Raw genomic sequence first — 20,906 nt, forward strand, 5'->3', positions numbered from 1 at the left:
CTAGATTTGCATGGTGATTCGTCAAGGTTCCACACCACAGTATGTAAGAAACAAGACTTGTCTCAGCGGGTCATTGCATGAACAAGCTGCAAGCCACAAGCATTCTGGGGACGGGTAGACGTATAGATACCCACAGATGATATAATGAACGGACAAGCTGTGTTCAAACAAGGGGCGGGATGGGGCGAGATATGGCAAGAACGAATCACATCACATGCACAACTACAAAATGACAAACTCAATCAATTCAACTGAGTCCTTTGATATTCATCTAAGATCTCAGATCTGAAAATCCCTTGTTTCTTATGCCCTCGTGTTCCTCCAGATCAATCCTTCAAATCCCCACAATCCTTCCGGCAAAACCTCCCTTGTGTCTGCTCTCCTCATTCATCCTCCCCCGCTCTAAGTACTTAGCACTGCCCGATACTCCGCGTCTTTGATCCTCCGCCCCACTCCATCGCAGGCTCTGTCTCAACGTCACCTCAAGTCGAACCCAGCCGTCGTAAGTAGGGTATTGATCAATCCAATCCCATGACTTGTCTGTTGGATACTGCTGTCACTTGATGCTAGACCTGGATTCCATGCATTGCTACTGTCAATGCCTTCGACTAACTAGGACATCATGATCGAAACATCTGCCCTGCCTTCGTGGGGTCGTAGGTCTAGACCGGAACATCTACCACACCACAGAGAAGATCTAAAACATATGTGTCACACCGACGGTGGTAAGAAGATTATAGTCACGAATTAAAGGTTTCAGTTGCAAAGATAGTTGCATTTCTGAGTCGGATTATCTGCTGGTCTCTCTTAGGGATGGATAGTAGGGATGCCATCTCTGGAGATGCAGCTCGTTACAAGATATGGGAGGTGATCCAAGTCAGCCTGCGTCAACCGCCAATACCCAATGCCAGCCTGTGTAGCAAGTCAAAGCGAATGTATAGTTTGATTGACGGCAAGTCACTAGGAGTAGATTAGCTTAGAATGCTGAGCCTCGGCGCGTGGCTTCGACAATCTCCTTCTCCAAGATGCCGTCCTTAGCGACAGATGAGGCAAAGGTGCGAGTGGGTCGCCACTTGGCCGAAGTCCGAGGGGTCGATTCTTCCATCATCTTGTCCACCTGCTCGAGGGTGAGACCCTTGGTTTCCGGCACCAGGAAGTAGGTATAGACAAAGGCGGCAGTGCAGAGACCTCCCCAGACGAAGAAGACGGAGGATCTGAGATTGCCGTGCTCGCTACCCACCATGTAAGGTGTGATAACTGCAATGATGGTGTTCCAGAGCCAGTTGGACGCGGTCGACAGAGCCACACCGCGAGACCGGATGGGCAGAGGGAAGATCTCGCCGATGACGATCCAGGCACCAGGGCCCCAGGTCGAAGCGAAGAAAAAGATGAAGATGGCAATAAAGGCAATCTGTGCGTTGACAGCGGGGATGTTGTTGGCAAGGCTGCTGTCTGGGTCATTGGGGTCGGGGTGGGTGTGGTTGAAGCCGACTGAGACGCCGACAATGGCAACCAAGAATTGGCAGATCAACATTCCCAGAGCTCCCCACAGGAGAATGGTGCGGCGTCCAAATCTCTCGACGGTCCAGAAGGAAAGTGGGGTCGAGCAGACGTTGACGAGGGTGAAAATGAGGGAGATCAAGAAGGTGTTCGAGATGGCACCAGTAGATTGCAAGAAGGGGGTCGAGTAGTAGAAAATGAAGTTGACACCAGTCCATTGTTGCATCATCTGCAGAGATGTTCCCAGGATGGTTCGGCGCAGGTTGCTCTTCTGATGCGAGAGACCGCCCTTGAAGCAGTTGGCCCAGCCTTGGAACCAGCCTGCGTCGGGAATGATGGCACGTTCGTATTCTTCGTTGGCGACGATCTCAGAAAGCTCCACTTGGATATACTCGGATTCGCGAGGTTGGCCTCGGAGTTTAGACAGAGAAATGGTTGCATCTTCAAGTCTACCCTTCTTGACAAAGTATCGGGGGGAATCGGGTAGGAAGAGGAGACCACCGCCGAGAATGAGGGCCCAAGCGAACTGGATGGAGATGGGAATGCGGTAAGCACCGGTGTCATCGCGACCCTCGGTTGCGTAGACGACGATCGAGGCCAGCATAATACCGATGGTGATGCAGAATTGGTAACCGGCGACAAGCGCACCGCGGACTTTGCGGGGGCACTGGGATTGGTTAATTTCGCTTCAATATTCAACCATAGTTTGGACCGGGGCAGAATGACTTACAATTTCGCTCATGTAGAGAATGACAATGGCAGACTCGAAACCGACACCAATACCAGCGACCAGACGACCAGCGACAATGACGCCAAGGGCATCGCCAACACCGGTGATCATCTGAATGACCACACCGATCATGTAGATCACACAACCGAAGATGACAGTCCATTTGCGACCGATGATATCAGCCATGTCACCACCGATCAGAGCACCGAAGAAGGTACCGGCTGAAAGAATAGAAACAATGAGAGACTGGTGTGACGAGGACAATTCGGTGGCATCGGGACCTTCGACCTGGTGGATGAAGATGTCGGAGCCGAGAACACCGTTGATGTAACCACTGTCGTAGCCGAAGAAGATACCGCCAAATGAGGCAAAAGCGCACATGAGGTAGGCCTTCCAGGTGACGGGAGCCTCGATGTGGTTGACATCGTCAGTGGTGCGGAGAGCGAGGGAGTTGTTGCGTGAGGCAGCGGGAGGGAGAGGCTCTTCCTTGGTAGCCATGATGGATCAAAGATCAAATGAACCACAGAACTGGGTTGGGGGGAGGTGACACAGGAGATTGGGAGGAGGGAAAGAAGAGGGGCAAGAGATCAAGGGGAGGTCAGAGGGTTATATGTCTGGGGGACGAGGTGACAGAGGCGGTCGAGATGTCACCTTCCACAGACCGGCAGTAACTGCCCAGGGAACGGAACAGGCAAGCATGAGGTGGGAGCTCACGCGGAGTTGCAGTCACGGCACAGCATGTGAGGAACGAATGTGGCAGCAACTAAGGATTGAATTTGATCGAGCAGTCAAGTGAACCGTCACTACCGAAGCAGGGACGGGGATGGATGGGCGGGGCAAGAACCGACTAGCGGAGATTTGTGAAAAGATCGAAACTCTGCCAGTCTGGGACTCTGGAACTCTGGGAAACCCTGTGGCTGGACGCGGAGGAGGCGGTGGGATGTGGGAGGATGGAGGAGGGAGGCGATTTGGGGGGCAACAAGACTGGAGCTGGTGGACACCTCGCCTCCAGGAAGGTGTCCTCCGTATGATGCGTATGCGCGTGTGGTGTGCGTACCTGATGTGTGAAAGAATGTGGGCTGCTGACTGGCTTGCCATTGCTGTGTTGGTTGTGGTTCTGTCTTCAGACTTCGTACATGGGTCCCCGGAAGGAGACGTTGAAGCAAGAACCAAGCTGGAGAGGCAACGACGTCAAGGCTTCGGCACCGATTTCTTGACTAGTACTGTGGTTCTACTAGGGTGCAGTGGGTGCTTCAAAATCTGATCTGCCCAGTCAGCTACGGAGTAGTGCCAACAACAACAACAACAACAACAACAACGGGGAGCCTCGTCAGGATCGGTCAAGTCCAACCTGGTCCCTGGCAAATGGTGATTACATGTCGTTATTGGCGGCCAAGGGGACACCTGATCACTCATCGGTGCGACCATTATTACCACGCTCCCTGGTTCTCGACTTGTCGATGGTGGTTGATGCCTCCCTAGAGTGTGTGCGTGTGTTCCTAGGACGCCTGGAGGCTGGTGCACTATTATTGTCTGTTGGTCATCTGGCATTTCCTGGCGCCCAGACTGCTGCGTCGGGGGCCTACGCATCGACTTCCCCAAGGAGGGATCATGGTAGACAGGCACCCCAGTGGCACCTGGAGGTAGTCAACGGAGCCTCAAGGAGGTAGTATTCAGGCTTCAGCTGTCGGTCGTGCCTTCCAGCATTATTACGGAGTATGTCTGGCACGGGCTCGAAAAAACCCAGAGAGTCACATTGGCTTGAATCGCTCCACCCGTCCCGCCCCAGTACCTAAAGTCAAAAGACGCTTGACGCTAGAATCGCCACGCAAGTCGCTCATTCGTTCTCTAACTTCTAGTGGTCCCCGGTGATCGACTTGATGCGACAGCGCCACCCAACTGGACACCATAGAGCCCCAGTCACTCGATGCGCCCATGAACGGAGTTGATCCCAATTGAGGTTGCGCTCGATCGAGTCAAGCCGCCGTGAGACTCTAGTCTTGGCCTCGCCCAGGGCTTGCACTGCTTGCACTGCTTGTCAACTTCAAGGCTTGTTCTCCAATCCCCGAGCCTTGGCAAAGGGCCCAAGTGTCAAAACATCCAATACTACGTCAATGCGGTCAGCGATGATGGCTCAGATGATCACGTTGAGGTTCATTATTGACCTCACCTTTCTGGACATGCAAAGCGATGCAATCATCCATTACCTTTTTGTGTCCTGCTCGCGCCACTTGGATCTTGTCAAAGCATCTAAAGTCAGAATGGCACCACTTGTTTTGTCCAACTCTGCCGTGCCTGCCATCGACCTGTCTCCCTGCCTGTCTGTCGACTTGGGTGCTTTTGCAACTCGCATTACAGCTCATCCATCCCCGCAAACTCGTCTCCCTGCCGTACAGCAGGCGTGCCACAAACCTGATTAGGGGTAGTTTGATTATGCATTCACTGCATGTGTAGAGCCAATGCCAGGCCAACCGCCCATCCAATACAGTAGCTTGACTACTTAGCTAACTAGTTCCACAAAGGGCTAGGGCCGTCAACGGCATTTGGCCATTCCGTCATCTCAAAGCTGTTTCAATGCTACAGTACCATATGCGTAGTAAAGGATGCGCGAGATGCGGGGTTGCCGACAGCCCGACATCGAGATTGGCCACGAAAGGGTGCCAGGGTGCACCTTCCATTCCTCGGGTCATATGTCTAGGTCCAAATTTCAACAACCACACTACGGAGTACCTGTCTGCAATACGAAGTAAGTACGGAGTATGTAGCAGTCATGACTGATGATGCTGTGGCAAGTCCAAGGTCATGTGCTTAGTGACGTTCAAGTTCAAGCTCCACAGACAGAAAAGCTTTGCCCTGCAAGAAGAACGACGACGGAGTATGCGCGTGGTCACTAGTGGAACGACCCCTGTCAAATTTCATGAGGTTTATTCTGATTGCCATAACGAGTCTCCATTCTCTCGTGGAGTGCGTGGGTACCCCTACGGAGTAGTCGTACATCTGGACTCTGAACCAGGTGTTGTTTCAATATGGCCCCAATAATGACTGGGTCATAATGAAAATTCTATCCTGCACCATGACTTTGTTGACATCCGAGACACAAAGAAAAAGCTTGAACCAAACAACACGCCACCGCCTCGTCCCACATCAACGACTGTTGGAACCTTGGGATCTGCCATCGAAAGAAGTGCATGCACATGCCTGTCTCAATCGCAGTGCTAAAGCCAGCCAGGAGTTCTAATTGACATCTTCCCCATCTGTGAAATCCTGGACCATGGTTGGACTAGCAACATGTTCCATGCTCCATGTTCCAGGTTCCATGCTCCATGTTCCAGGTTCCGGGGTGGTTCGAGTTCATCTGGTGAGATCCGGCTACACGCTGGCTGGCGCATGGCAACCCGCCATGCTTTGATGGTCCAGCCCCAGATCCAATTCCAAAATAAACAGTATCCAAGGCCTAGGACTTTTTCGCGGTCACCTGCAGTGGAGGAAAGCACAATATTTCACAGAAAGGGCTCCCATGTAACATCGCGTGACACCGGTGCCATATAATCCCTGTCTTAGCCACTGTCCCCATAATGGACGCTCATAAGGGACGCCCGGAATGTGGTTCTAGGGCCCACGGGGTCTCCCAATGCTCCCTCATCCCCAGTGGTTCTCCGGCATTCAATTCATATTGCATTGCGTCCAGGGCTATCCAAATCTGCATCACGTCGCCTCCAATATGCAATCAGCATGCCGGCACTTGCATACGGTAGTAAATCAGTCATTCTACCGAGGTGTTTTTGCTCTGGTAGTCCTCCTTCTACTGTACTCCGTAGTGAGGACTACATGTCTTTCGGGCCATCATGCCTGTTCAAGGCAAAGCTTGGTGCAATCGCTCGCTTCTTATTATCTGAATTCTCAGGTCCCGCTCCACGGCCATGACCATCTCCGTACACTTGCGCACACATGCTCATAGCACATTCGGCAAACATCTCCACAGTCCGGAACTCCGCATACGCCTTGCAACTAAGAAAAGGGCCGGTCTCCTTTCACAGACAATCCACCAATCAAACTCAACTGGGAATCATTCTAGAATTGTGTCGTCCGAGAGTTTTTCCGCGTCATGATTTCCACATCATCGACCTCCAGATACGAGCCACTCAAGTTTAACTACCACTGCGAGAGGGGAACAATCAAGCCTGACCCGGCACCTCGGTTAATATCGTCTCGTACATTAGAGTATCATGTCAATATCATCAGGCTATACGATGCCTTGGTAGTCTTTGTACCGGCTTCATCATCCTTCTATCTGAATTTTAAAAGTCCAGATTTCTTAGAGCTGATCAAATAATTACGCCACCAGAAGCCAATTCCTGCGTCTTTTTTGTCAGAGTTCCGAACTTCTACCCCACTCAAGAGGCTTTGGCGGCTATATCTTGTTTTTGGACTTTGCAAACGATAGGTTTCAATCGTGTGCCCTGCCAGCCTTCGTCTCTTCTATCCCTGCACCGTCAATGACGCCTATCTTCTGGAAGCACGGTAAATTTCTAGCGTGAATCTTGATTCGAAAGATGGATCATGCATTTGAGAGATGCTTCCACCATCTGGCTTCCCAGGCAGCTGGTGATATCCATGTGCTACGCATCGAGTCGCCTCATAAACTCAGGGTAATTTCCCTTATCTGATTTACCCAGAGGCCCGCGCAGCATGTCTCCATCTTGGGTTCTTGTCCTGATTTCCAGAAAACTCTTGCATCCCAACATACCCCCACTTGGAAGTTGCCACCACGTGGGGTGATAGGCACAACTTTGAGCAGCTGCCCAGGAACAACCCATGACAAGGTATGCCTGCCAGCTCGAGCGCTGACATTGCTGAGCCGAGATGGAAGCCTCGTGGGCAGCAAGGCTGCATTTTGTCCTGGCTGGCTGGCTGCAGGTCCATGTTCCAGCAGTCACTCCAGCCTCCACGTGCCTGCAGCACCAAGTCTACACAAAGTGCGACTTCCTTCAACATGTGGTTGACAAGACCAGGCAACTTAGGTCTCTTCCTTTAGTCAAGAAGATTCAGAATGACAAGAATAGAACACCAGGTTGTTATCTGTGTTATCTGTGCCATCATGAGCCCTGTCGACACTTCTCTTCGTCAAATGTCATATAATCACAAATAGCCCGCCGCATGAGACACTCTGGTCTTCTTGGTCTACAGTAGTCGGCTTGTCCACCAATAATCGGCACGGATTATTTGGGTGTCTGATCCATCAATTTTCCCCCACTGGGCCTCGCTTCCCCGCCTACCTCCACTTCATCCGGCGTTCTAATTCTGCCAAGGCCTTCAAAACAATCGTCAGACATTTCATTAACTTTGACCTAGAGTCAACACCTCCTCTAGAGGTTGCAATCTGTCACCAAGTTACATATTCAACGACAAGGCTCTCAATTGAGCCTGTCTCAAGTGTGAAATGGCTTCCTACTGCCATCTGGTAAGAGATTTTGGCGATATGAACATACCTAGGTAAGCCGGCCGCCATGACTCCTTTGGGTGCTTGGATCGCCAGCAGACCTCGGTTAACGGTTTGGCCTTTATGCCCATATTGCGCCTCACCCCACCAGCTTACCTCACTTCCTTGAACTTCTCCCAGGCCGAATGCCATACCGTTTCCAGTCCAGATGACTGACCCTGACTTTGCGTAGCCACAATCATGGAACAGGGAGTTGAGAATGAAGACCAGCCCCATGATATCAATAATGTCGAGTCCGAGTCTTCTCAACGTGAGGGCGATGATGCCTCGGCGAAACGCCCTGCCGCTGGTCTGTCTCGACGCCAGAAGATGAGTGCCGCCCGGCTAGAACGGCGTCGGGCGGTGGATCGTGAATCCCAGCGGGCAACTCGCGCTCGTACCAAGGCATACATCACCCAGTTGGAAAACAACATCGCCGCCATGGAACAAAACGCTACCAACGGGAGAACCTCGACCTTGGTCCGGCAACTCCAGCAGAAACAAGAGGAGATCGATCGTCTTAACTGTCTGGTTGCAAACGTCCGAAAATTACTGAGTGCCAGTATTGGCAACGGCGACAAGAGTGAGTGAGATCGCCTCTGGGGAGTCAGTGCCATCACTTTCAGATACACTTGTCTTTAGAGGACACTTTCTCGCCTCGATTTGACGATTGTCGCTCGCCAGCACCATCGACCTTGGCTTAGATGCTAATCATTTTGCTTTGCAGCTTCTTCTGATGACCTCGCCGACACCAACCTCGCACCTAGTCACAAGAGCTCGGAAGCATCCGCGGCCCGTCTTTGGCTCAGTGCGTACGACTCGCCGTCGGAAACATCCTCGGCCGATGACAGCATGGCATTGTGTCCATTCTCCGCCGCGTTGAAATGCGCAGATGGGCCCAAGAACTACTTCCGCAACCTGAACACGGCGGTGGAGTTCATTCAAGCTAACGGGCGATCGACGATTTTTGCGGGCCAGGACGAAGCCGTTGACGATGATATTGCCATCCGTGCCGTTTTACATGGGTGGCGAGCGGCGGAAGAGAAGCACGATCTCGACCTAGCCTGGCAATTTTCCAGGGCAGTGGATCAAGGATTATATAGTCGATGTGACCCCGTCGTCAGGCTGGCGTCCATTCGAAGCATCAGAACCTCAGTGGTACACAAGCTGCAGGGCAATAACACCTCAAAGCGAAGAAACCAGCCTGGCTTTATGAAGCCAACCGAGGTACAGCAGACAGTCAAACACCCTAGCATTGTCGACTTTTTTGTCTGGCCCCAGGTTCGCGATTGGCTCATCAACGCAAGAATCACATTCGTGTCAGAACACGAGTCCTCTGCCTTCGCAGACCATTTGAGGTTCAACTGGCCTTATGAGCTTCGAGATGTTTGCAGAGGGCACCGAGAAACAGGCTTGTACTCATTCTCCGAGGGTTTCGACAGGGCTTTCAATGATCTGTCCAATTGGACCATTGCTTCCGAATTCTATGGAGTATCTTCCATGTCTCCGCTGGTGCTGCAACCAGACTGTCCAATCATGCAGCGGCTCGAAATCCAACGACAACTGCGTGCTAGTCAAGAGGCTGGCATGGTGGTGCCCCTGGGTGACCAATCACAGGTACAGGAAGGAAACGACCCTGAAGTGCACTGGTCTTCGTCACTTGTCAGATTGGACGGCAATGCTGACCATGAACCTGGAGACACAGACTTCAGCTTCCCAGCTGCTTTTATCTCTTCACAGTGGCCCGAACTGACTGACATCATGGACAACGGCAACGGATGGGTGACTTGAAAACTCTTGAGATCTCGGTCTTGAGCCAAACAAAACACGGCTCCATCACCCATGAAAAGCAAAGGGACAACCTGTCCCAGCTGCTCCTCCTCTGAGACAGTACTCGTTCAACTGTTCGACTTCAAGAGCTACCGCCTTGTTGGCCACGTGTTCATATTTTAGCGGTCCTAGTTCTTCTGGCAAGAACCCATCGCTCTTGAACTTGGGGCCAGGATGAGGTCCAGAAGACAGTCCAAGTATTGAGGAGAGACGCGACCTCCATGTCTCTTGGACGTACCAAGGCTCAAACAGGTATTGTCGTCGATGTAGGCGACCGTCCGACCCTTGAACGGTGCGAAAGGGACTTTCAATCCGCGGCAGGAATGTGTGCCTGACGAGGAATGCGCGGATTCTGAAACTGATGTGAACAAATTGTTCAACCCAATATGGAGGATCCTGCACACCGAGGCTCGGTCGAGCATAGGGCTCCAAGAAAGCGGCAGTGGCAGTCCTGACGGCGCCGTGCAGAAACTGAGGAGTCTTCCTCAAAAAAAGGTTGACCGTTGCATCGACGCACGCTTTGTTGTCGTCTGTGTAAAACATATGATCCTTTTCATACGCGACAGTCCAAGTCTTGAGTTCGTCAAGCGTGTCCGGAATGTTTTTGATACCCATCCGATTACCAATTTCCTTCCAATAGACGAACGAGGCGACTTTTTCCAGATCCGTCAGCTTCCGCCATTCATAAGCGTCGATCCACCTCTGCGATTCGAGGATAAAGAGTGCAAGAGTGTGGATCAAGTCACCATTGGTGATCTTCGCACCGTAGCGACGATGCAGCCAGTTCATTTTGGCCAGGGCACGCATCCCGCGCTCCGAATCGACTCCCATGACCAAGATCTCACCGAGAAAGACGCCGGTGTCTTCAGCGCGTTTGCCGACTGTCTTTTCGTCCGTCAATTGTCGCGTTTGCACCAAGAGTTTGGTCCCGTTGGCGATTCCATACGACTTGACCAAAGCCCATTGCGTGCCGAATCCCCACATGAATGGAAATTCGTACAATAAGCCTAGTTTCATGATTTCATGGGCTGATTTGTAATCGAGACTGTTCGCATTGGCGGTGAATTGTCCATACCGTTGATTGATCCTTCGTAGATTGTGGTAGCGAAGAATACGCACAATCACGAGGTAGATGACGGCGATAACCAGAAGAGAGCGCCAGGAGAGAACATCCTTGATCTTGTCGCTCATTGTCTTGACGGAAGAAATGACGGATTCATTCTGAGGTAGGAAGTGGACAATACGATGAAGAAGATGCTGTGATTTCAGATCACTCGATTCAGAATCCATCTCTCAGAACCAATGTAAGCGAGAAGACAGAAGACAGATGAATATTGAAGCTGATGTGTCTTATGAATAATGACAGGTCAGACACTAACTTAGGTCAGTGTCAGCCTGCTGCCTGTCAGGGTCTTCCGGAGGTCACATTTAAGAGATGGTTGTATATCCCAACCAAATAGCTAAGATAGATGTCGTTTCTCGTTTCTCGTTTTCGTTTCTGCAAGAGGGAAAATGAAGGTCGATTATGATTCGTCGCAAACTCTCAGCAAAGACGGAACGAAGAACCGCCGCTCCTGGAGAGGTACTCAAGGAGATGCAAGAAAGACAGACCAGGGACACACAAAAAGGATTATCTAGGTACTTAATAATCATCATCATCACATTGGCAGAACACGTCTCTTTCTCATTCCTCTTTGACGCGCTCCCACTCCAGGAAATGGCTTGCGACTCGGACAGGTTGACTCCAGCGTAGCAATAGTAAGGTAAAGCCTAGCGGGGCACCGGGCTGACTTCCTCGACTTATTCGACCCCTCCTCGCTTAAGTTACGAGAGTGTTGGCAGTTCCTAAGTAGAAGGATGGGAATGTGGTACTTGGTTGACTCTTGACATACCGTCCGCGTGATAGGTGGGATCGCCCGCCAATGGGGACTAAACTAAGTAGTGCTTAGGTATCCCCAGGGGCCAGACCGGGGGCGGGGGCGCCCCTTGGCCTCGGTTGTAATCTGGGGTTGACGTTACTTGGTGCATGTGAAGCAGAAGGTTTGACTTTGAACACGAGTCAGTCAAGTACAGATGAGTATAGTAATCACTATTCTATGTATCTATGTACGGCAGTCTTCTCTCTCTCAATGATTCTAGACCAGATTCGTAACGAGGACCAGACTTTCTCTTGATCAAGTCTTCAATTTCTTAGCAGGAGCAGCAGCACCAGCACCAGCACCAGCACCAGCAGAACCAACCAAAGTCCCATACTTGAGAGTATTAACCGTTGCAGCATACTGATCAGCCGCCGGCGAAACAGTGAGAATCATGGCAGAATACCCACGGTCAGACTGCACAAAGTGTTCTCTCAAAGCCATAGTCAGCGTCGAGGATCGGAATGGGATACGTGGTTGACGCAATGCTCGCGCTCGAATGACTTCTTTGAGAGCAAACAAATCGGCGTTGATTTGTCGACTTTCTTGACGATCCTGTGCTGTGCTGGTAGAAGACTTGCCGCGGACCGTCTGAGTTCCCTCGGAGGTGAAGAACTCCGCTCCAGCTAAATCGACAAAGACATATCGACCACCGAGACATGAATGTTTGGAGGTATTCAACACAGTGGCCACATGTAGTTCTGCCTGGTCGACACGAGCTTGAAACTCATCCTTGAGTTTCTCCGCCTCATCAATAACCGCCTGATTTATCGGTCGATCCGGATTAGGAATCCATTTCCCATTATCATCCTGCATGATAGATTTATACGATTCCTCGATGTAGACACGCGTAGCCTCTTTACCCACGGGGACAAGTTCAGATTGTCTCTCGATAACGGCATCCCGTGCCTCGAGTAATGCCGAATTAATGATTTCCAACTCCACAATCGCGTGAGTTCTGGAGCTCTGGTCATGGATCGTGGAAGAGCCTGTAGCTCGGAGTTGGAGACCAGCTAGAAGCTCTTGACGTAGTTGTTCGAAATTCCAACATGGTCGTGTCACGATAGGCCGGACACGGACTTTTCCTCCCTCGAGGGTTTCGGTCTCGCCGCGGATGTGGGTGCGTCCGTCGTCGCCTTCGCGCACGAAGCATTCGTTGTGGTTGTTGAGGAGATCGAAGGCGGATTTTCGTCGCATTTCATACAGGCGGAGGCCGATGCCGAGGCGGTTTGGATCTCGATCGGTGGTATCGTTGTTCAAGTCATCAAGAGCTTGAAAGAGTTGGTTCGCCGTTGACAGACATATGCCCAGATTCTCAACATTTTCATAATCGTAGCCGATGATGGTGTGGGTTTTGCCGGAGCCGGAATGTCCATATGCGAAGAAATTGCATACTGCGCCGTCGAGGACGGCGGGGAGGGTTGATTGGACGACGGTCTCGAAGACGGCTTTGTTGTTGGTCTCGCTGGTGAAGATGTTGCTGAGGGAGGCGGTGCTCTTCCAGGTGGGTGGTCGGCCAGGGTGTGACTCATGAGATTCCACTTGAATTGAATAGGTGTGGTTACCGTGCTTGATGTTTTGGCGCTGGATCTCTCCAACTGTGGTTTCGGATGGAGGCAATGGTCGCCATCTCACATACGCCTTGCAGTCACGTAGATTGGAGGTCACAGTCATGGTAGAAGGTGCATGGGTGCATGTAGATGGAAAGTGATGTTCTGGTGGTGGGGAATAATTGTGTACATATCTTTGGTGGGGAGAGATTGTTGCCTGAAAGTCCAATGCATAACAGGGAAGCAGTTGGCCGAGAGACAGATTAGCCACTCACAACCTAGTGGAATGGACTATACTGTATAGAGATCACCATCTTTGGGGTCTATGCATTCGATGGATGCCGTGTATGTCAGTTCTAGTTTGCTGTACCTAGGGACTCGATAAACCAATACTACGACAACTCAGAGGTGATGTTGGTGGTGACATTGCCCTGGGTTGCTCGAGAATAGGGACAGACCTCCTTGGCTCTCTTAATGATCTTGTCAAAATCCTCCTGACTTAGTCCCTTGACCTTGACCTTCATGTCGACTCGGAGACCCATGTCCAAGGCTTTCATGTCGCCGACGAGGTGGACCGTGGTCTCAACGATACTGTCCTCCTTTTTCGATGGCATCTTGACACCCATGCTGGCAGCTGATGCGTTCATCGCCGACTGAAAACATGCCCCGTAGCCCGCTGCAAACAGCTCCTCTGGATTAGTCTTGCCTTTGTCGCCGGCTCCTCCTAGGGCTTTGGCCATCGTTAGGTCGATGTTGAGGTCGTCGCCTTCAACATGTCCTGTGCGTGCCCCGACCACCTTGGCATGTGCCGAGTATAACACCGGTGCAGTGTCGGTGTTGAGATGTCGTCGTGCTACAAATGATGGGCGGGCTGTAAGGTTGACGAGCTGGCGGAAGGACAATCGCCCTGTTTGACGTGCCACTGGCTGCATGGCGGTCCGGAATGCTGCCATGTCAGAAAAGTGCGTGTAAAGTGTTGGTCGCAGGCTGACTGTCAAGGAATAGATGGGTGAGACAACTCTGAAAATGGGTGTGGAAAGCTCCTGAGATGGTTGTACAATCTTTGGCAAGTATTATCTACGATTCTGATTTTCTCCATGGTTCGGTTCTCTTAATCATCATCAGCAAGGGTCAGTCAATAAAAGTGATTGTGTAACTCACGACATCATGACTGAATCAAGCCTCAGGATTCTGACGTAGAGGCCATGGTTCTTCTCCACAAAATTCTATCCGCAACCGAGATCCACCTGAAGCTTACTTAGAGGTGCATATGCCTAGAGAACCGTAGAGGAAGAAGAAGACGTCAACAAGTTGATAAGTCATACTTCTTGGACATTCTTGAGTTGGGGCTCTGAACATGATGCATCGTTTTGTCGCTTGCTGGTCGCAAGTCACACTCTACGCTAGGAGTTCCCAGCTCAAACTGCTCGACACTAAGCCCTTGTGCCACTGGCGAGCCTTGTGACAATCTCTGTGACAAGAAACCAATATACTGGTTCGATTTGAAGTGAGAGGTTTCTCGCAGGTTTCTCGCAGACATGAATCTATGCTGTGCTGTTCTCGTGGCTTGAATGGCCTGCCTGGGTTACTAGGACCGCGTGACCATTCCGCACCATTCTCCGTGGGCATCGATAGATATGGTGGCATTTTCATGATATCGACCTCTCACTGCATTTGTCCGCTTCAATTGAGGCTCATTCATTTTGTGCCTGGGAATGAAGTCGAGGGTTCGAGGTTGAGAAAGGACGCGTGTAATAACTGTGACGTTATTGGCTACCTAAAACAAGCAAGAACCAGCCAATTGGTGGCATGTCGCTCTTGCTTCTTTCAACCTACACTGGAGACTGCAGGTGCACCTTCCCCGCAAATTTGTCGGCGATGTTATCCATACAATTGCTGCCCGCCATGCACAAGCACCAAACCTCCATACACTCATTCAATCAGTGCTCACCCCCGCCACATCTTCCCTCTAGGTTCTGGATACCTTCTCTATTACATCCCTGAAGTAATCACACAAAATCAGCTGATATCCTGCAATGGTTCAAACCCCTCACTTTGCTCCCTACAACGAGTTGAGTGGGCTTTGTAGCTACCACATGCCACATGCCACCTCAAGTCTTCAACATCTCATCTCCCATCATACATATCTTGCTTTGTAGCTTGACCTTGACTCAAATTCGAGAACTATAACATCATTCAATCATCGTAGTTTCAAAATGGCATTCCGTTCTATCTTCACGAGACTCACCTGGAGCAGTTCCAGCATCTTTAGCAGGAACCTCTCGCTTGCTCGGCCACGAGAATTCCACCTTTCCACAGTCAGATTCTCACCTACAGCAGCAACCTCAATCCCCAATGCTAGCAATACTATCGTGACACCACCTCCCCCACAAGCCTCTGCTGGAGGTAATGAGGATCGGAACGACGCTAGCCATGCTGCGTTCCTCGGCGAGGCAGACAGTAACGATGGTCACGATGCAGTCCAGGCAGCATACGGCGAACCCGCACCAGCTTTGGACGCCAGCAATGCCGCCTTCTTAGGCGAGGCTGACTCAGACGATGCCTTTGAAGCACGAAAAGCAGCCGAGGGAGATAAATATGAGCCTATGGATGCCAGCAAGAGTGCCTACTTGGGTGAGGCTGACAGTGATGATGGCTTTGAGTCCGACATGGAGATCAACCCCGAGGCTCATCGACACAAAATCGACGATGCCAGTGTCAGTGGCTTGCACGGCCAATCTGGCGAGCAGGACCAGAGAATTGAGTAAAGACTCACAAAGTCGAGGAGGAAGCAAGTCAATGCAGTGCAGGAAACCCGGCCAGCGCCGAGGATTCATCGTTTGATTGGCAACTGTACTTTCAAGGCCACTCGTTGCCTGACTCCATGCTAGGCTACCTAGCAATCGTCATGTATTGTAATGTAACTTCTTAACAACATTCCTCCCGTGTTGAATCGGTGCCGACGACTTACAAGGGAAAACACCCCAATCGCATATCAAGGTATTTACTCTTTTTCGTAGTTATCGTACTCCTCCTTGCTCATCAGAGCATCCAACTCGGATGCATTTGTGATCTCAATCTTGGCGATCCATCCATCACCCTCAGGTCCGTCGTTGATGGTCTTGGGTTTCTCCTCCAACAGCTTGTTGTGCTCAATGATCTTTCCAGAAACTGGTGTCAAAATGTCCGAGGCCGACTTGACAGACTCGACCGCACCAATCGTGTCGCCCTGTGCAACTTCGAGGTCGATTTCAGGGAGTTCGACAAATACCACTTCGCCCAAAGCTTTGGCAGCGTACTTGGTGATTCCAATCGTGCCTGAAGTGAAAAGAAGATTAGTAAAGTAAACTCTCACATCGGCCGAGTCCCATACCAGTAACTCCATCGGTGTCAATTTCAATCCACTCATGATCCTCGGTGTACTTTTTGGCAAACACTAGAACCCAACACCTCGTCAGTCTAGCTCATATCACTCTTTTGACGCATGACCCACAGCTTGACTTGGCCGAAAAACACCTTCTCGGCACACAAATGTTTTGATATGCTTGAGGTCGGAAGGATTTTGACACAGGAGCCACGGTCCGGCAGCTCACGAATCGCGAAAGTGAGGGCGCTAGTCGACTCATGGTGGAGGTATTCATTTTGGAGCGAGCGGATATACAGGTGTGTCTGGAAGGACAGGTAGAGTTGTTGGAAAGCCCACGAAACAGCAGTTAGCAATTACAGTAGGGAATCGCCTTGGGGGGATTGCTCCTGGCTCTATGGCTTGGTGGTTTCAACTTTGCACAAAACCTTCAGATGCGACCTGCGGTGACATATCCGTTCGCTGAGCTCGGCGAAAGTCTCTGTGCGGTTTGGGGTTTTGCTTCGCCCGACAGATATGTGAAAGGGCGGAGTGTATCCACACTGTCACGCCACTGATATCGTAGTAGATCATACGGCGAAACACAATGCCTCTAACCGAACCGCAGCCAATTTTCTGATCCAGCATCAAAGGATACCTTTGTGCTGGACTTGACTACTGACAACAGCTGTCGACAACCACCACCATCAGCAGAGTCGACCATCATGTTGTACGAATTAATAGCAGTTGTACGTCTCCCATGTGCCAACACCGCACACATCCATACATCCTACCATCCTCAAACCCAGATCACTCAATACTAATATGAAGCTCCAAAACAGGTCCGACCGGGCAATGCGAAGAACGCCAAAGAGTACGCCTCAATCTATTCCCCCTCTTAAAAACTCACTTGGAAAAAACCACACCACCATAACCAAAAGCTAACATGAACTCCCTTCCACCTACAGAATCTGTCGAGTCGCCGCAAACAACATCTTACAACATAAAGGCGTGATCCGAGGCATCACCAACTGGGGCGAGTTCCAGCTTCCACGACCGACGGTCAAACATCAAACCCTCCACCACAAAGGCCATTATTTCATCATGCAATTCGACAGTTCCATCCGAGCACAGGAAGAGGTGCGACGAACAATGGGTCTGGATCCCAGAATGATTCGGTTCTCGGTTGTCAAGATCGGTGATAAATTGGCTGGTAAGGATGGGTACGGCGCAATTGAAAATATTACCGGTGAAATTCCTTGGAATCGACATGGCAATAAACCTCCTCCGGATGATGGGACGGCAGATCTTCTTGCACAGCAGTTACGATGATCGATGACCGTCGATCCCATTGGGGGTTCCCTGGGGGGATTTAATTACTTCAGGCGCACCACGTCAAGAGCATGGATTTGATGCGAGGGGAGCATATTCATAATCATTCCCGACAAAGACGACCACATTAGACTCGACTCCTCCAAGTCCACAAACCCACCGCCCCAAAAACGCCCGCTACGGAGTGGTATATGACATGGCACGCTCTCAACAACGTTGTTCAAAATAAACTCCATCTGCCCTTGGAACCGTCTTTGGCAGCAGACGCACCGCCAGCTCCATGACTAGCTCCCATTTTCGACCGACCCTCAAGTTGCCTCAGACTCTCAATCTTCTCCAACACCAGCTCGAGCATCTCTTTCCGTCGAATCACGTCCAGGTGTCGTCGCACTCGAGGATCTTCGCGTGCAAATCGTTCGATCTCGGCGGCTTCCAAATGGCGGCCTAGCCGGATGTCGAGTTCTCGTGGGAAGTTGTAGTAAAACTCGGAGAGAAGTTCCACGTTGAGGAACAACACTGCGGTCGAGGTCAATTTGTCTGCGACGACGTCAAGGAATACCTCTGGACAGTAGTATTTGTTCTTGACGTTGGCGCATTGCTTCGACTTGACGGCGAGCAGACGCATTTTGATCAGCTCGGAGCGGTCTCGGAGAAAGACTGCTTCTCGTCCTGTACAATACCAGTTAGCCTAGGTCAATCAAATGTATATCATCTCAATTGACCTTTCTGTAACAGTGCAGCTGAAAATCCACCTGCACCGCCCGTTCCATCACCTTCCAGCACGACGTCACCTTTCCTGACGCGATCGATGAAGCCCATAACATCCTTCAACTTTCGATATCCGATCCCGTCCTCGAGCCTTTTGTGAGCGGCATCGCAAGCCTTCAATTCGCTTTTGAGGACTTGTCCGATATTCTGCCGACCCTTGGACCACTCGTTGTTGTCCACTTCGATCTCAAACTTGAACGGTTTGATACAGTTCTCCACCTGATCGCTAGTCGAGTAGAACCGATCGTTCAAGATGCTTGAAGACGCATCCACAATTGCTCTTTGAGCATATGGATGCGAGGCAAACGTAGAAGCCTCGATTAGTTTATTGACATGGTTTTGAAGCTCCGACGCGACAACCGTGGTGGCTAACCGTCCCACCCCGAGTTTCGTCAGCTCGGATGTCGATGCATCCAGTTTTCGCTGCCAGAACAGCGACCCTGGATCGGCCTTTGGAAGGTCGGCCAATGGATCGGCTTCAAAGGGAGCTTTTGAGAGGTCTTCAATTGGCTTGTTCCAATATCTCTTGGCGAGCAGGTCCATGACTTTCTGGTCCAGTACCTCCTTCAACAGAGCCCGAACTTGCGGCCGACCAAACTGTTCGCTGAATTCTTTGAAGGAGTGTTTGAAGCTGTCCAGACTCTCTGCTAAATAGGATTCTGCGCTCAACGGTCGGTCGTTGTATTGAACTTTGAACTCGTAGGTGGCTTCTTCCAGCTCCTGGATAATGGCATCTCTCGTTCCAGCTAGGCTAGCAGCCATGGTCTGCTCGAGAACATGCATCAATTTGTGTCGAAGAGTCGTTGTTCCCACGGAAACTTCGTTTTGTGGTCCGAACTCTAGGGGATGCGAGGAGAAATATGCGTTTTCATTCTTGACAATGGCGCTTGTTACATTCTGCCCTGCTCGCGAAAAGAGGCCCGCAGTCTGCGGGATCTTGCAAACGACTCCAACATAGCCTAGGCGTAGTGGATATTTTCGGTCGGTGAGGACTTCGAGGCCGCGGGTTGGGTCTACAAGATCCATCTTGGTAATGACACCAATAGTTCTTTCGCCTCTGGGGTCGACTCTCCGAGATGACCTCAGCGCTGTTGAATTTGCTAGATCGACATCTGCCGCAGATATGGCAAGAATGACGTTCGGTGCCTGGATATATTTGTCGCACAGGTCGGCGATCTTTTGCTTTAGTTCTGGTGGTTGGTCCTTGCCAGAAACTTGAATGTAGCCAGGAAGATCAATCATTGATAAGTCTGGCACGTTGGGAGAATAGATAGATAATTGAATAGGATCATCGGTGACGCACTGCTCGGCGGGGACTGCCAGGTTGAGATCCGTCAAAGTCCGCTGAATTTGTGAAAAATCGGTTATCTTGCCCAACCCAAGAGCAGGGAACTCTCCGTACTCTGCTTTGGCATCGGGTGTGTTGACAAGAGTCAGCTCGATGGGTCGTCGGGTGACCATATTTGAGCCTTTGGGTAGGAATTCGTGTCCAACAATAGCTTCCAGAACCGAACTCTTGCCGGAAGACTGTGATCCTATGACAACAATTGATGGTAGCGTGAGAGCTCCGCCTTGGCCGACTGTGTTGAGGATGCTTCTGATTTCAATCATTTTCCTGGTAAGAACCATCATCTGATCATCTCGAGCAATCTCAGCTTGTGCTCGGACATCTCGCTCGTCTGGATCATCCGCTCCTATCGCAGCGGCAGAGGCCGCAGCAGCAGTTCCGATTCTGGCTTTATTTGGAGGCTCTGGACCAGAACCACCATCATTCGAGCCTTCTTGTTTTTCGAAAAGCTGTTGAAGCCATTCAGGCAGGTGGGCATCGTCCTTCGTCCGCTGCCATCCAGTACCAATCTGCTCTGCGATCTCTTTTGCATTTCCAAACAACGCCGAAGAAGTCTCCGAGACTTGATCACCGGCTCTTTTCAACACATCCATTGCATAAGTCCCTGCCTGGGCCGCCTGATATTGAATGTAGGCGAATCCGGCGACTATGCTCGCACCAAACATGGCGGGCAGCCGTGCCATCTTGAGGGCGATCCGAGGGAGAATGCGCACAAAGGAGATGGAGCGAACGGCAGGGACATGGTGAATGGCATTGTAGCCGACAGGCCATCTTCGTGGGGCTAATCGTCCAGAAGGCCTCAATAAACCACCGGCGGTATTAGGGACATGGCTGTGAAGGAGTCGGGCGCGATTCAGACCTCGCTGGCGCAGCAAAGGTGCGACCCTCGTGGAGAGAAGTCTACCATTCATCACAGGTCGGGGACCAGCATGAAGGCACGGTGTGTGAGGATAAGATGTGATCGTGGATCGTGGCGTGTTTGAGGAATCATTTGAAAGAGAAATAGACGGACGAATGACGTTGACGCATAAGTCGGCCTGCTAGGGAAGGATCCGCTCCAGGCTGTCATGGACGATAACAACACGTGATGAGACGGGAAAGTCGTTGGTC

General features: G+C 51.1%; 8 protein-coding genes across 11 annotated transcripts; 3 read left to right on the forward strand and 5 right to left on the reverse strand.

The window, feature by feature from the left end:
- Positions 1–295: 295 nt before the first annotated feature.
- PV10_04538 (uncharacterized protein) lies at positions 296–2,956 on the reverse strand. Its single transcript, XM_016369101.1, has 2 exons — positions 2,231–2,956; positions 296–2,167 (listed from the first exon to the last, which is right to left on the reverse strand). The coding sequence occupies exons 1-2, from the start codon at positions 2,726–2,728 to the stop codon at positions 977–979; spliced, it is 1,689 nt and encodes a 562-aa protein (XP_016224889.1). The 5' UTR covers positions 2,729–2,956; the 3' UTR covers positions 296–976.
- A 4,649-nt stretch (positions 2,957–7,605) lies between these two features.
- Positions 7,606–11,213, forward strand: PV10_04539. Of its 4 annotated transcripts, none has more exons than XM_016369105.1 (3): positions 7,606–7,723; positions 7,903–10,843; positions 10,911–11,213. In XM_016369105.1, exon 2 carries the CDS (start codon positions 8,562–8,564, stop codon positions 9,498–9,500), a length of 939 nt encoding a protein of 312 aa, XP_016224893.1. In that variant the 5' UTR covers positions 7,606–7,723; positions 7,903–8,561; the 3' UTR covers positions 9,501–10,843; positions 10,911–11,213. The 4 variants fall into 4 exon arrangements, with proteins under 4 accessions (XP_016224893.1, XP_016224890.1, XP_016224891.1 ...); XM_016369102.1 differs by having other exon boundaries at positions 7,903–8,292; positions 8,437–11,213; XM_016369103.1 differs by having other exon boundaries at positions 7,606–10,843; positions 10,906–11,213.
- Positions 9,546–10,730, reverse strand: PV10_04540 (uncharacterized protein; the record flags this gene model as incomplete). The annotated part of the gene is made up of 1 exon (XM_016369106.1): positions 9,546–10,730. The coding sequence occupies one exon, from the start codon at positions 10,728–10,730 to the stop codon at positions 9,546–9,548; it is 1,185 nt and encodes a 394-aa protein (XP_016224894.1).
- A 385-nt stretch (positions 11,214–11,598) lies between the features above and the next one.
- Positions 11,599–13,173, reverse strand: PV10_04541 (uncharacterized protein). Its single transcript, XM_016369107.1, has one exon. The coding sequence runs from the start codon at positions 13,127–13,129 to the stop codon at positions 11,714–11,716; it is 1,416 nt and encodes a 471-aa protein (XP_016224895.1). The 5' UTR covers positions 13,130–13,173; the 3' UTR covers positions 11,599–11,713.
- A 2,048-nt stretch (positions 13,174–15,221) lies between these two features.
- On the forward strand, positions 15,222–15,773 carry PV10_04542 (uncharacterized protein; the record flags this gene model as incomplete). Its single annotated transcript, XM_016369108.1, has 1 exon — positions 15,222–15,773. The coding sequence occupies one exon, from the start codon at positions 15,222–15,224 to the stop codon at positions 15,771–15,773; it is 552 nt and encodes a 183-aa protein (XP_016224896.1).
- PV10_04543 (glycine cleavage system H protein) lies at positions 15,585–16,832 on the reverse strand. The gene is made up of 3 exons (XM_016369109.1): positions 16,499–16,832; positions 16,379–16,441; positions 15,585–16,323 (listed from the first exon to the last, which is right to left on the reverse strand). Exons 1-3 carry the CDS (start codon positions 16,644–16,646, stop codon positions 16,010–16,012), a joined length of 525 nt encoding a protein of 174 aa, XP_016224897.1. The 5' UTR covers positions 16,647–16,832; the 3' UTR covers positions 15,585–16,009.
- A 186-nt stretch (positions 16,833–17,018) lies between these two features.
- PV10_04544 (ribosomal protein S6) lies at positions 17,019–18,685 on the forward strand. The gene is made up of 3 exons (XM_016369110.1): positions 17,019–17,097; positions 17,191–17,222; positions 17,317–18,685. Exons 1-3 carry the CDS (start codon positions 17,074–17,076, stop codon positions 17,678–17,680), a joined length of 420 nt encoding a protein of 139 aa, XP_016224898.1. The 5' UTR covers positions 17,019–17,073; the 3' UTR covers positions 17,681–18,685.
- PV10_04545 (uncharacterized protein) lies at positions 17,699–20,778 on the reverse strand. The gene is made up of 2 exons (XM_016369111.1): positions 18,403–20,778; positions 17,699–18,349 (listed from the first exon to the last, which is right to left on the reverse strand). The coding sequence occupies exons 1-2, from the start codon at positions 20,705–20,707 to the stop codon at positions 17,901–17,903; spliced, it is 2,754 nt and encodes a 917-aa protein (XP_016224899.1). The 5' UTR covers positions 20,708–20,778; the 3' UTR covers positions 17,699–17,900.
- Positions 20,779–20,906: the final 128 nt, after the last annotated feature.

This window comes from Exophiala mesophila (assembly GCF_000836275.1).
Source record: "Exophiala mesophila strain CBS 40295 unplaced genomic scaffold supercont1.3, whole genome shotgun sequence".
NCBI lineage: Eukaryota > Fungi > Ascomycota > Eurotiomycetes > Chaetothyriales > Herpotrichiellaceae > Exophiala > Exophiala mesophila.

Excerpts from the sequence above, each read along its gene's own strand:
- PV10_04538 (XM_016369101.1), bottom strand. The coding sequence starts at position 2,728 with ATGGCTACCAAGGAAGAGCCTCTCCCTCCCGCTGCCTCACGCAACAAC. Across the intron at positions 2,168-2,230 it reads TTCTCTACATGAGCGAAATT|TGCCCCCGCAAAGTCCGCGG; the intron begins GTAAGTCATTCT and ends AACCAATCCCAG.
- PV10_04539 (XM_016369102.1), top strand. The coding sequence starts at position 7,911 with ATGGAACAGGGAGTTGAGAATGAAGACCAGCCCCATGATATCAATAAT. Across the intron at positions 8,293-8,436 it reads TATTGGCAACGGCGACAAGA|CTTCTTCTGATGACCTCGCC; the intron begins GTGAGTGAGATC and ends TTTGCTTTGCAG.
- PV10_04541 (XM_016369107.1), bottom strand. The coding sequence starts at position 13,129 with ATGACTGTGACCTCCAATCTACGTGACTGCAAGGCGTATGTGAGATGG.
- PV10_04543 (XM_016369109.1), bottom strand. The coding sequence starts at position 16,646 with ATGAATACCTCCACCATGAGTCGACTAGCGCCCTCACTTTCGCGATTC. Across the intron at positions 16,442-16,498 it reads TTTTTCGGCCAAGTCAAGCT|TGTTTGCCAAAAAGTACACC; the intron begins GTGGGTCATGCG and ends GTTGGGTTCTAG. Across the intron at positions 16,324-16,378 it reads TGACACCGATGGAGTTACTG|GCACGATTGGAATCACCAAG; the intron begins GTATGGGACTCG and ends TTTTCACTTCAG.
- PV10_04544 (XM_016369110.1), top strand. The coding sequence starts at position 17,074 with ATGTTGTACGAATTAATAGCAGTT. Across the intron at positions 17,098-17,190 it reads TGTACGAATTAATAGCAGTT|GTCCGACCGGGCAATGCGAA; the intron begins GTACGTCTCCCA and ends GCTCCAAAACAG. Across the intron at positions 17,223-17,316 it reads AATGCGAAGAACGCCAAAGA|AATCTGTCGAGTCGCCGCAA; the intron begins GTACGCCTCAAT and ends TTCCACCTACAG.
- PV10_04545 (XM_016369111.1), bottom strand. The coding sequence starts at position 20,707 with ATGAATGGTAGACTTCTCTCCACGAGGGTCGCACCTTTGCTGCGCCAG. Across the intron at positions 18,350-18,402 it reads AGCTGCACTGTTACAGAAAG|GACGAGAAGCAGTCTTTCTC; the intron begins GTCAATTGAGAT and ends GGTATTGTACAG.